The sequence below is a fragment of the Dysidea avara genome, chromosome 5 (assembly GCF_963678975.1).
Source record: "Dysidea avara chromosome 5, odDysAvar1.4, whole genome shotgun sequence".
Lineage (NCBI taxonomy): Eukaryota > Metazoa > Porifera > Demospongiae > Dictyoceratida > Dysideidae > Dysidea > Dysidea avara.
The window spans coordinates 7,334,918-7,347,598 of record NC_089276.1 but is presented as its reverse complement, the minus strand read 5'-3'; the positions used below and the strand labels follow the sequence as shown (position 1 = coordinate 7,347,598).

The following is a 12,681-nucleotide window of genomic DNA, read 5'->3' as shown; positions in this document are numbered from 1 at the left end:
TACAGTTTTACTGTGATTTAGTATCGTGCACTACTCCAGCTTGGTTCAGTACTTTTTATTTATGTGCTATGGTCCCTACTCTAGTTGCAAATTCCAAATCTTTCTGTGTACTATTATTATGTACTCTTGGCTATAACTATTTAGATAGAACAGTGTAAGTAATCAAGGAGATGGTATGAAAGGAGTCTGAAAATGAATGATAGTTGATGATCTCTGTGAGAAAGACTGCCAAACTAGGGCTTCTATCAAAACTCAAAGGCTTCTGGTAAAATGACTTTAGTTAACAACATACTGTATATAAAAACAATAATATGGAAGTCTTCAGACTCCATGGCTACAGAGAATGTATTGTTCAATCTTGCTGACAGCAGCTGAAAATATGAGAAAATTTGAGCAAAATGCATTTGAATGTATAATTACGTGGAATGCAAAGCTACTATATATTAGAAGAATATGCTTGAGGACACATAAACTTCCCCTTCAAAATGTGCAAACAAAAGTAATATTTAGTACTTTAATAAATCACTACAGTATGACTTCTTTTAATAGCAACCTCTCATCTCATTAGTGACCAAATCCCATGGTAAAACACAGCTAAAATGCAATTTATGGCATCATTTATAAGGCTTCTTTGTTATAGAAACAGATTGAGGCTTCACTGTAATTGCAAGCACACCATACAGCCTTTAACATATAAATTATCACATTTTGTGTAATGTGCAAATCTAACAAAAATAACTTTTTGGCATATTAAGAGAATAAGTAACAATTGCTGGAAAGCAAACAGAAACAAAATCAATAATAGAAACTATCTGCATATATACCACTTTAGCGTGGGCGTTCAAAGGCGCCGCTCGGTGTTTAACTCGCATATTGCCCGGGCAATATCATGGGAAAGCGGTTTGCCAATGACTTTGATACCCAGCCAGTTCAAAGAATCGATGCGCTTTGACTCATTATATTGAGCGACATAGAGCTTTGTATTGTGGGACTCGGTTTTGTAGAGGTTGCTAAGCTTAGTACATAGGCTAAGATAGAGTAGTTGGTTGTTACTAAAGGATAATGAAGGCACAAAATAATTGTTTGGGCGATTGTGGATGCGTATTTCTACCCACCGCGTATCAGCCTTTGAACAGACCACGGAACAGCAAAGCTACTACTGCTACGTTGAAATAGGTTAGTAACTTACAGTTCTAAGTACTTAACTTAATATAATAACTTACTTACTGTCCCAATAGCGAAGTTAGTTGGCTTAACTTAGTACAAAAATGATAACAATATAAACTCCATCCCACAATCGCAAGTTTTCTAACATTGCGTGTTGAAGCATAGTAACGTATTAATGACGTTTTAACGTATGGACAACGTTTTGATGGCTATTAGCCCACACTATTTAAACCACAATCGATCTTCAGATGCTACTGTATAAAACAAATGGGATGAGTTCTCATTAGTTCTTTCACCTATTAGGTGAGTGTGCCCCAAGTGATATATATCACTTGTACCATGGCTGCTTGGGATTTTGCTGACATATACACCCGCAGCCCTCGGGCCTGCGGCCCTCATGCTTTGGGTGTATATATCAGCAAAATCCCTTGCAGCCATGGTATAACTATTACATATTCCTGGATCATTTTAATAACCTGTTACTTAGATATAAACTCACTTAATTACCTCATTAATGACTCTTTTTCATTGTAATAACATCGTGTAAGAGAAATTAGTTATATATTTTGCAGTCCAGTTTCTACGAGAATTGTCACACATCCAATGATTCAGACTGCCCAAGTCAGTGATAAGGTTGTTTTCATATGTGAAGCTGTTGGTCTACTATAGTGATCACCTACATAGGGTTATGCAATGGCACTAAATTGGTGGATAGTACTGGACATATTTCAGTTCAATGTAGGCATCATGTGAAGCTATTATATATGCTCCAAAAATTCAGCGTTATACTTTTGAGCAGTGCTCAAAAAATCACCTATTATGCTTTTGAAAATTGCCCATTATTCCTAAAATTATGCCACCATAATTGGCTAATAATGCCAGTTTATTGTTGTATCAGGCCATTTTCCTTGATGTTTATGCTTCAAATAGTCTTGAATTCTTTAGCTGGTTGCTGTATTAGAGTATTTCATTTCAATGTGACCGCTTTATTAGAGCATAGATAATATACACCCCCATGGATTGGAAACAAATAAGCGCCACCTGTTCTAGGCTAGTTTCGCGCCCCCATTCAATATGGCGGTAAGCTATGAAATAAATTACAAAGATATTTTACGGGATGTTTATGATTCTGAGGAGCTGAAGATTGATTCCCAAAGAAGCAAAAGTATCGCGAAAGTTATTGATCAGTTGTGCGTGAGTGAGAACACCGCCTTCAGCGACCTGTTCAGCTTAGTTAGCAAGGAAGTAGAACAGAAAAGGAAGGAACCAGCTGCTATCCGTAATTCGTTTCAGGCTTGCTATATGTATCAGGCTGAAAGATTACCTGTTGTGCTGCAGCAGCTTGGGAAGGAGCAACAGGGCAGTATGAATGACTCTTTACTGTGGCAGGTAAATGCACTCAGTATTGCATGCTCAATCATAGCCTTCACTGCGTCCTTCTATTCACACGTTATCTATAATCTATTGGTAGAATCAATATCACTTACCCAGCTAGACAATAAGTGGCAGAGCGACTGCTTATTATCATTGCTTTAAGGTTTATGCATGATGTCTTTATTGGTGTTGTTGTTGTATATACTATTGATGAAATCAATGTTGTTACAATTGCAGATGATTATTGAGAGGCTGTTTATGGGTGGCAACGTGGAGCAATCAGTTGAAGAATTGTCTGGTGACCAACGGGAATTTTCGGTAATTGAAGAAAACGCTATATACCATGCTGCTGGATACGTCATCAGAAAGTTGATTAAGAAGTTCAGGAGGAACGGTGGTGAAAATGCATATATGGATACTGCTATATTGTTGCACATGATTGGTGAGGGCACTGTTGGAGATGTGCCTGATAGTACTGACTCATTCCTTGATTACGTAAAGGTATGGACAAACAATATTGACAGAGGAGGATTGAGCCATGCTTCCAATGATGCACAGATTTTTTGTTGCTTTGGAAACTGCTTTTTACCACCTTCTGAAGAGTGGCGAACCCAAGGATAAGATTATTAGTGGGATCATGACTAATGCCAATGTGTTGTTTCTCTGGGAAATTGCTACAGACTTGCCAGAGGATAAGTCAAGACAGTCATTACTTTTGCTCCAGGAAGTAGTACAGCTATGGTACAGCATGAGAGGCTTCTCAATTGCCAACAATTTGCTGGAACAATATAAAAAAGCCATGAAAACTACCACTAAAGGAAGAAAAGGGATTAGAAAGGAACTACATTAGTTTACCTGTTACAAGTAACTGAATTTCATTAAATAATACAAATTTTAAGATCTAGTTGTCATGTAAAGTGGTTTCAATTAAGAATTGATTATAACATAATTATGTACTTCATAGCTTGTTATTTAATATTTTGTTAAATGCAAGTGGTTTATTACCAAAATTCGGTCCAAACCTGCAAACCGATCCTTGTCTGGAGTGAAGATTAGTGAGTTTTTGTTTTACAGCATTATAAAAAACAATGAAATGTCCATGTTATTTATTACTTGACAATTCTTCGACGTTTACACTTGGTCATTGGTCTAGACAAAGGGGAGGTATTTACAGGATAACTCCTTTTCTGTGATATATTACTGCTGCCACCAAGAGCAAGTGACTTCTGCACCATCAGGGCCTGGGTGTTGTGCATGAATTGTGTAACAGATGGATTGTCACTGCGGCCTCCTCGAGATCTCTGTTGGCCAAAAAAGATTTCCACAGAGTCTTGGTTGAAACGTTCAGTGAGAACAAATTCCATTCCATGTGATAGGAGCACTTTGATCATTTCATTCAATGAGTGCGCTATAAATATGGAGTTACTAAAAATGAAATTCTACAGGTGAACTTACCACATATCTGTAGACCTTCAATTGTTTGATCTGGTAAAAGACACATCTTCTTGGAACCATCTGGTATATCTTTGTTATTCGTAACCCACTCCTTCCATTCATTCAAGTAAGTTATCAATGTCTCTTCCAACCACTGCAAAATTCTAGTAAAGCTGTTTTATACTTCACTAAGTTTCACCTGTAGTCTTGGATCATCCACAGAATAAAATGGGTCTATGTCTAGATTTTTTTTAATCTGACTTTCTTTTGTGGAACGGGTATTACAAATATCAAAGAACTTGTTAAAAGTTCGGCAAAACTTCTCCGTTTCAACTGTGTCGGTAGTTGTCAATTTCAGCTCTCTCATAGTCTTGAACCCCTCAGCAACAGTCTTACTTAACACCTGGAAATGCATAGCAATTAAATAACTGGACCATACATATGTACATACTTGAGCAGCCAGCCTGACATTCATACGTGAATAAGAAGTCAAATTTAGGTGCTCCCTTTTGAGGTGGCCTCCAACTATATATAACCCTGATTTATCCACTGCCTTCTCATTTAGCTCCACTAAATGTGCCCATTTAATTTCATGTCCTTGGTTCTGGAAGAGATAGTATCACAGATATTTGCATGGTTTATTAAAAATAGAATAGCATATGCTTACCACTAAATTTCGTGTTCTCTTAACTTGGGAATTATACCAAGCATTTCTCACTGTTTTAAGTAAGTGAGGAGCATCTGCTATGAAGTAAATAAAGCTACCGGGTGAGGAAATATTTGGTGCCTTGTAGGTGACTCCAGATTTCTGATGAACTAGAATCTTGTGTAGCCGAAAAAATTTACGATTACAAGACGCTCCATCAGCTACAACTGAAATCACTGTTAGACCAACCATCTGCAACATTCGGATAGCTCTCCATACAAGTGGCATAAGTTTCTCAGCTGATACTCCTAAAATGGTTCATCAACAACAATAGTTAATTGATATAAGTATAGGTGATGCTTACCTTTTGTAGCAAACTGTGCAATTGGCAGATTGAGGTGAAAAGTCAACCCTCTTACCATCATCGTCATCATGTGTGTAGCCACTTCTCTCTTATCCTGATTTAGCCGCTTGCATTTCTGCTGCAGTTCATTGAATCGCACATTCAGGCTCTCATCACCATAGTCAATGAATCCTGTGATATCTCCAGTCACCTTGTCAAACACTAAGTCCTCTCGGATTTTCATCTCATCAAAGGCCAGAACTACAAATCTATATAAACAGTTAAATAGTTATTGTGCATAAGGGCTATACACAAACCTTTCACACTCAGCCATCTGATCCACCTTTGCTTCCACTTTGAGATAGTTGAACACTTCTGCATTAAACCCTGGTTTTAGTTTAATCCAGTGAGTGTAGTCACGTAAAGTTCTCTGGGAAGGCAAACAAACAAACCCTGAATCCCTCATGATTTCATAGGTTTTACTGGATGTCAGCATAATGTTTAGACACCATCTTATAAATAAAGGGTGCCAGCGGACACCATTTTTGTGTGTCTTACTTGCTGCAACCTATTAAGAAGATTACGTGACTAGATATATATCATTTAATTACCTGCTGCTCCCAAAAAATTCGTTTAAACTCATCTTCCTCAACAACAGAATGAATGTCTGCTACTTTTTCCAAGTCTCTCTGCAATTGTGCATCTACAGATATTCCATCAGTTTTCACTATTGTGCTTAACTTTGATCTTAACTGTTTCAGTTGCCGATTTTTCATCTTAATGCTTTTTCTGAGGGAAATCAAACGGGCTGTCTTCTGTGGGGTTCTCAAAAACCGAATATTGGTGTACAGTGATGGGACACCTGTAATACATCTGCTTAGCTTACAAGCCAGTGCACGAAGGTTATTACGAAATTGATTGCAGGGAACACAAATTAAATCTTTAATTAGTAGATGACATTTCCAGTGTCTAATGGTGCTGTTGTACTGGATTCCTCCAACTTCTACAAAAAAAGACTCATCTAAGAATGCCATCTGTTCACCATTCCTTGATGAAAACCTTCCCTTCCTTAGACAGGCCAAAGTGACAAAACGCTCTTCATAATTCCCAGCGCAAATATTGGCAGTAGAGATTGCATAAATGGTGTTCACAACAAGCTCTGGAGTCATCATCAGTGGTAAATTGTTCAGAATTTCAGATTGTGTGGGAACTAAATGTCCGCCAACATAAATTTGCCAAGTAAGATCGGTGTTTACTAATAACAAACGTAAAACTGTCATCGGCTTGTGAGGGGAAGGCTGTCGAACAACTTCAAAGCATCTCAATTCACTGTTCGATACATAGTTCAAATACCAATTGTCTGGAAGCCCTTTAGCAACAACTGCTTCGTGACATGAGTCCAAGGATTCCTATATACCATATAAAACGTCAGAGTTATATGATTGAATCTGAGAACTGGTATCCACACACACAATTTTTAAAATGCATGGTGATAGCTTACAAACAGATGGTGCAAATAATTTCAGCATTGGGAAAATCTGCTAGCTAAAAGTTTTTAAAATCGTAAAACTAGCCCCAATTTTTGCATAATTGCCCCAAAACTCCATTTGAACTTACCAGAGTAGATGGTATAGCTGCAGGGGAATTATCTAGTTCAGCAACAATTTCCAAGACGATATCTTCTAAATCTGAGGGGACCTCAGGTGACGACTCCTCTAGTTCAGTATCATCACTTGATGCAGCTGGCTCAGGAAATCCACTTGAACCGCTATCTAAATTCAAGGTGTTAGTACATGTTTTCTTCCTCTTCCACAATGTATTCTTGCGTCTGCGCCCAATCCGAGATATACTCCTGGATCCTTTACCACGCTTCTTCCTCTTTCCAGACATCAGTTCGGGCTAATAAATCAATGTTGAAAGGTTAAGCATACCACAAACACAGAAATTTTCTAAATGGAACCCATTGTGTTGTAATACGTTAGAAAAACATGCTAATACAAATGCATTAGTTTTAGGCCACAATATAACAATTAAGAAATAATCCACAGAAATTTCAGAGCCCTCAGAAGACTAGGCATTGAGTACATGTGGTGACAAAATCCAGTGCATAAAATTTTGAAGCAACACAAAACCGAGTACAAAACAGCTTGAAACATACATTAAGCCATGCGTTACAACAACACCGTACTACATATAAGCGCAATTTTACAATGTAAACCTTGGTTTGGCTGATTATGTGGTGACAAAAATGACTCACCACAAGTCGACTATAAAAACGCGCCAGTAATTTGCGGCTTACACAGCCAAACAATCCATAATACCATCTATAATAACAGTTGGTAGCACTTCTACGTGTTCATAGGTTGATACGACCACAATCCAGAGTTTTCATTTCTTGGCGCGCGAAACTAGGGTGGAACCGCCGTTTTCTATAGAAACTAATACGCGCACGTGATTTGTTTCCAATCCATGGGGGTGTATATTATCTATGATTAGAGACAATAATATTCAGTGACTGCTCTATTAGAGTATCTCGATTTTTAAACCAGGCGCACGCCCACAGCCGGCAGAAGGCCGGCTGTGGGCGTGCGCCTGGTTTACTGTAATTGTTTCCGTAAAAGTGTGTGTGTGTAACTATCTATCTACCTATCTACCTATGTTTGTCCGTACGCACCCACGTGAGCAAAATCGTTTAATAACGGTAAAAGCAGCTTTTACGTAAGAAGTAAAAGTGAAATGAAGTCTGTATTAAACTTCTGCACAGGTGAACTTTGCTCTGAGGTGGTTTCTTTTCGGCGGACTGAAATACGGGTGTGGTGACTTTCCTCAGACTACCTTCCCCTTGAGGTTTTCAGGCATTTAGCAACTGAAAAACAACGGTGCAGGCCTCGTACACTGCCAGGAATAGCCTATTGCTTCGAGTTGAAAGGGGGCGTATCCCTTACGTACGCGAACGAAAATGAAGAGCAGCTTTGAGGCTTTGTCGAGGGAATTTGTGGGAAAAAACACGTTAGTCACACTATAAAACAGTTTAGAAGATAGTTTTGTGCGTAATATGTTGGTTAAAGCGGTTTATTTAACAAACGCTTCCTTAGCAGTGCATAGCAACGTAATTGAACGAATTACGAATATTTCATGAATTACGAAATACGAGAAATAGCTAATTATATTATCAAACTACCCTATTGTAAAGTAGTAATACATAGTTGGTTAATTCATAGTAGTATATACTGTCTATAGTTATTCCAGATGAGTTAGCTAGCTGCTTGGCGCCTGGTTTTTAGAAGTAGCACAACATCAACTTGTTTAAACGGAATTCTGCAATTTTCAACTGTTAAAGCTTTATAATCATCTCAAAATGCTAGCATACGTAATTCCTGATTCCCACACATACCTATTATTCCCGAATTATGCTGGCATAATCGTCGCATCCCTAGTTCAATGCTGACAATAACTGGAGGAACCTTGACTGAATGGGGATCTTACATGTGTATGGCCTCCAACAACGAAAACAATGCTACCTCAAATGAAGCAGTCTTATATGGTAAAGTGTTTAATTATAGCCAAAAGCCTTAAATAATTAATCAGCTATCTTTATCAATGAGATAGTTGGTTGGACAATTCACCTAAGAATTTCTGGTATTAATTATCCATGTAAAATAGCCAATTGCAAGCTGTGAAAACAGCTGCACCTTTCAAAATATCCATGGTTGAAAACAACACGTGGCTGATAAGAAATGACTGCAGTAATGTTAATAACTATAATGAAAGAATAAATATCACTTCTTTTTTATTTGCAAGTTCCAAGTTTCAGCATAACTTATATAGAACCTACTTTTATCCTTTTCTACAGGCACAATAGTGATTATTGAAGATGCATGCGTTACTGTATATTTTACTTATTGATTTGTATCACTTTAATTGAACAGATTTCAAAGTTCAGTTACCTGTTTCTGACTTCCTGTATTCACAGGCTTTAGTCTTCTCACAGGTCCCTAGTGGGATAGCATTTAACTAGACAGATGCAAACAGCATCGTGGGGCGAGCCTGAACATATTTAATGGGAGTATGCATAGCAGCAATAGTGGTCATATACAAATCTGATAACACAACGTAAAGCATAAGCAAGCAAACAAAACTATTATGTAGAAAAATCAATGTTATTGTTGTGTGACTGATTCATTATTTTACATACTAATTCTGCCTTCTCTGCTGCAAGATTGTGTCCCTTTGCCGAGCATATCTTGTTCTGAGTATTCTCTGTTTCTCCTTCGTCTTTCTTCAGCTTCTTCTGGTGTTTCTCGGTCCCTTCTCAATCTGTACAGCTGTCTCCTTCTTCTAAGCCGTTCTTTTGAATTCATTTAGCCAACCTTAGGTGATTTTCATATTCACGCGCTGATAAACGTGTTTCATACGCTGTAATCTACGTCGTATATTTCTCCGTGACATGGTCGATGAGACGAACATATATGGAAGTGCTGTAATCTACTTCGTATATTTCTCCGTGACATGGTCGATGAGACAAACATATATGGAAGTGCTGTAATCTACTTCGTATATTTCTCCGTGACATGGTCGATGAGACGAACATATATGGAAGTGCTGTAATTTACGTTGTATATTTCTCTGTGACATGGTCGATGAGACGAACATATATGGAAGTGCTGTAATCTACATCGTATATTTCTCCGTGGCATGGTCGATGAGACGAACATATATGGAAGTGCTGTGATTTACACCGTTTATTTCACGGTAAGTCCATTTATTTCAGGGTCTCCTTCCGATTTCTTCTGTAGTTTTTTGGGCATGGTCGCTGAGACGAAAGTTACGTGGGCGACTCACTACTGTGGGGCTCGCTCAGGCTCGCCCCAATAAAATGGATATATTTGCACTGTGATACATGCATACATTTCCTAATGAAGTGCTCTAGAAAATTCTTAATCTGTGCCAATGTAAATGTGAATTTAGTGCATGAATATGTTAATTGTGTTACTCATGTCACCCTGTTTTTCACAGTATCTCCGAATGGCACTGTTGAGGTTACTCCTAACAATCCAGCAGTGGATCACTTGACTGATAATGTCACATTTACATGTCGATCAGATGGTGGTCCCAACCTCATGTACACCTGGTTGTACAATGATGCTACACCAAACAATGATGATATTGTGATCAATGGTAACCAGTTGACAGTGAACAGTGTAACTTACCTCCTTGGGGGAACTTATACATGTGTCGTAAGCAATGAGGCTGGAGAAGGAAGGGACAGCAGTGTCCTGTATGGTAAGAATAAATTTGACAATGTTCACTACCTGTGTTGAGTTATATAATCCAAAGCAAACACTGTATATTTACTTTTTTGTTGTAAAATAATTTTTGTATGCAAAACTGTTTGTACATGAAAATGATTGAACTACTCTAATAGAGTAGTCATTCACGTAAATCATGCAAAATTATTTTAGCATAAAAATTTTTTGCACAAAAATAAAGTGAAATATGGTAAGCTGTAGAAATGAACAAGTGAACTTGTCTAATTGCTGCTAAGAACTAATTTTAAAACAATTTGTAATTTAACTAAGATGGAGTTGAGAATTAGAGTTGTAATAAAGGTACTCTGTTCTCAATGAGGATCTCTTCAAATTAGCAGTACACAAATATCTTTCTTGAGTAATTAGCTAGTGTACAAAATTCACTTAGCAAGGATGCGGTTGAATAGCCAAAGTAATTCCTCTTACTTGCATTGGTGCTACACATAATGTCAGATTATGCTCTGGTAATAGATGAGAGGTTCACCACTATATTTACAATTATATGGATGTAGCACAAAGAGTGTATAAGCTATAGATATGTCATGCCCCAAAGTGTAACCCTTTAAATATCTAGATCAGCAATTGTGCATATTGGCATTAAGTTAAGGGCATCCATATAATTAATATGTACCTGTAAAAAAGTCAATACAAAAATTGTGTTCTTGGTATTGTTTCTTGCAATAAAGATGACAAGGAGAAAGGTAATATAAGGTGAAAATGGATATTTGTTGGGACTCCAAAGAACACGTGCCATGTGTGTGTGTTATGGTTATTGTTACATAAAATGGAGGCTGTGCAATATGGCACACTAAAAAAATACATGTTTTGATATTTTTATAAACCAGGCACACTCCCTGACTGCATGGGTGTGGTTGGTTGGTTGGTTTCAGACATGCAAAATTTGTTTTCTGAAAATTGTAAGTGTACACATAGTTCTTTTCTGTCCAAACCAACACTTGTACAGCTTATAAGCTTATTTTAAAAGCAGCCAGTGAGAGTGTTTTACTGTAGAAACCCTGTATTAAACTTATTCCAGTTTGTAAGCTTTACTGTGAAGCATACGCTTCATGCCATTCGAAATACTAGTAAAACTGACGTATGAATACATGTAAACAGCTTCCTAATAAACTGGGGGTACTGTAACTGTATTATAATGACCAAATGGGCCTTGCAAGCTACCAGAAATTGTATCCTTTCTATTGAAGGAGTGTCCCACTTGGAAAAGGAGGGGGGGGGGGGGGAGAACAGCCCGAAGGCTTTGTAGAGAGAACTTGTTTAAGATAACACCTACTATACAATAGTTTAGGAAATAACTCTGGGTGTTGTTTATAGCTGTAGTTAAATAGTGTTATAATGTAACTCCATGTATTTCTTAATTCTTTAACTGTCAATTTTTCATTCTAACTCAAGCAAGTCACTATAAATCTATTGCTTGTATTTAATGAACTATTGCCATCATAAGTTACCATTGCGATGATGACAGATACTCTTGTGTTTCTCAGTTATATGCTCTTCCTGTATGGGGCACATCTAGTTTAACATCTTGCTGCAATGTTTGTGCAATCAGGCAATTAGAATTGTACTTGAGGTCTACAAAAGTATGAATAAGATTATGTTTCTAACAGTTGCCATCATCTTGAATGGCTGCCATTTGATTATTATTACTTTTTTATTATTTATCTGATTTGTCAAAAAAAGACAGGGTGACACCAAAAGGCAGAGCCTGTACAAGGGTGTTTCCCTAGAGTTGCTAGTGTAGTACAGTGCGCTTGTTATGATACATCACAAGCAGTATTCCAACTATTTTGGATCCAATCATTTATATTAGCTCATAATGAAACCACACTTTTATCATATCTTTAATTTCAAGACATGTTTCTAAGTTGGAAACATCAGCAGCCTACTTTCACAAGAAATAATATTTTGAACAATGTAGCCTTCTGAAATTAAATCTGTCAGCAAATTTTCCTGGAGTTTTCAAAACCACATCTGAATGTTTTATTTGTGATAAGTAACTGTTCTATTAGAGTATTTGACTGCTCTATTAGAGTATCTCATGCACCAGTATAAAGGAAAATGCATACTGGTCAAGTTATTGCTGTTTATGTATATCTAATCAAAAACAGCCAAGCTGTAAAAAAAGGTGCGGCCCCCAAAAAGGCCATGGTGAAAAAAGATGGGAAATCCAAGGTGGCGGCCAAGAAATGGCTGTGATGGTAGGTTAATGGTTACATTTTAATAACAACAATTCAGGTGAATTTGGTGCCAAGACCAAGCGGCACAAAATTCACCTGAATTGTCGTTATTAAAATGTAACCATTAACCTACCATCACAGCCATTTCTTGGCCGCCACCTTGGATTTCACATCTTTTTTCCCCATGGCCTTTTTGGGGGCCGCACCTTTTTT

At 37.5% G+C, this 12,681-nt stretch overlaps 2 protein-coding genes across 3 annotated transcripts in view; both read left to right on the top strand.

The window, feature by feature from the left end:
• Nucleotides 1-12,681, top strand: part of LOC136255344 (neural cell adhesion molecule L1-like) — a 69,249-nt gene that overhangs the window by 11,655 nt on the left and 44,913 nt on the right. The window contains exons 1-2 of one of the 2 annotated variants that reach the window (XM_066048083.1): nt 9,414-9,716; nt 9,981-10,247. In XM_066048083.1, the coding sequence (XP_065904155.1) occupies nt 10,085-10,247 (163 nt within the window). In that variant the 5' untranslated portion in view covers nt 9,414-9,716; nt 9,981-10,084. Of the gene's footprint in view, nt 1-9,413; nt 9,717-9,980; nt 10,248-12,681 lie in introns of those variants that run through there. The other variant, XM_066048082.1, reaches the window with a different exon arrangement.
• Nucleotides 2,160-3,534, top strand: LOC136255383 (uncharacterized). The gene is made up of 2 exons (XM_066048145.1): nt 2,160-2,556; nt 2,779-3,534. Exons 1-2 carry the CDS (start codon nt 2,242-2,244, stop codon nt 3,160-3,162), a joined length of 699 nt encoding a protein of 232 aa, XP_065904217.1. The 5' UTR covers nt 2,160-2,241; the 3' UTR covers nt 3,163-3,534.

Bases quoted from the DNA above. Each gene is read 5' to 3' on its own strand.
- LOC136255383 (XM_066048145.1), top strand. From the start codon at position 2,242: ATGGCGGTAAGCTATGAAATAAATTACAAAGATATTTTACGGGATGTT. The intron at 2,557-2,778 runs GTAAATGCACTC...TTACAATTGCAG, and splicing joins ATGACTCTTTACTGTGGCAG to ATGATTATTGAGAGGCTGTT.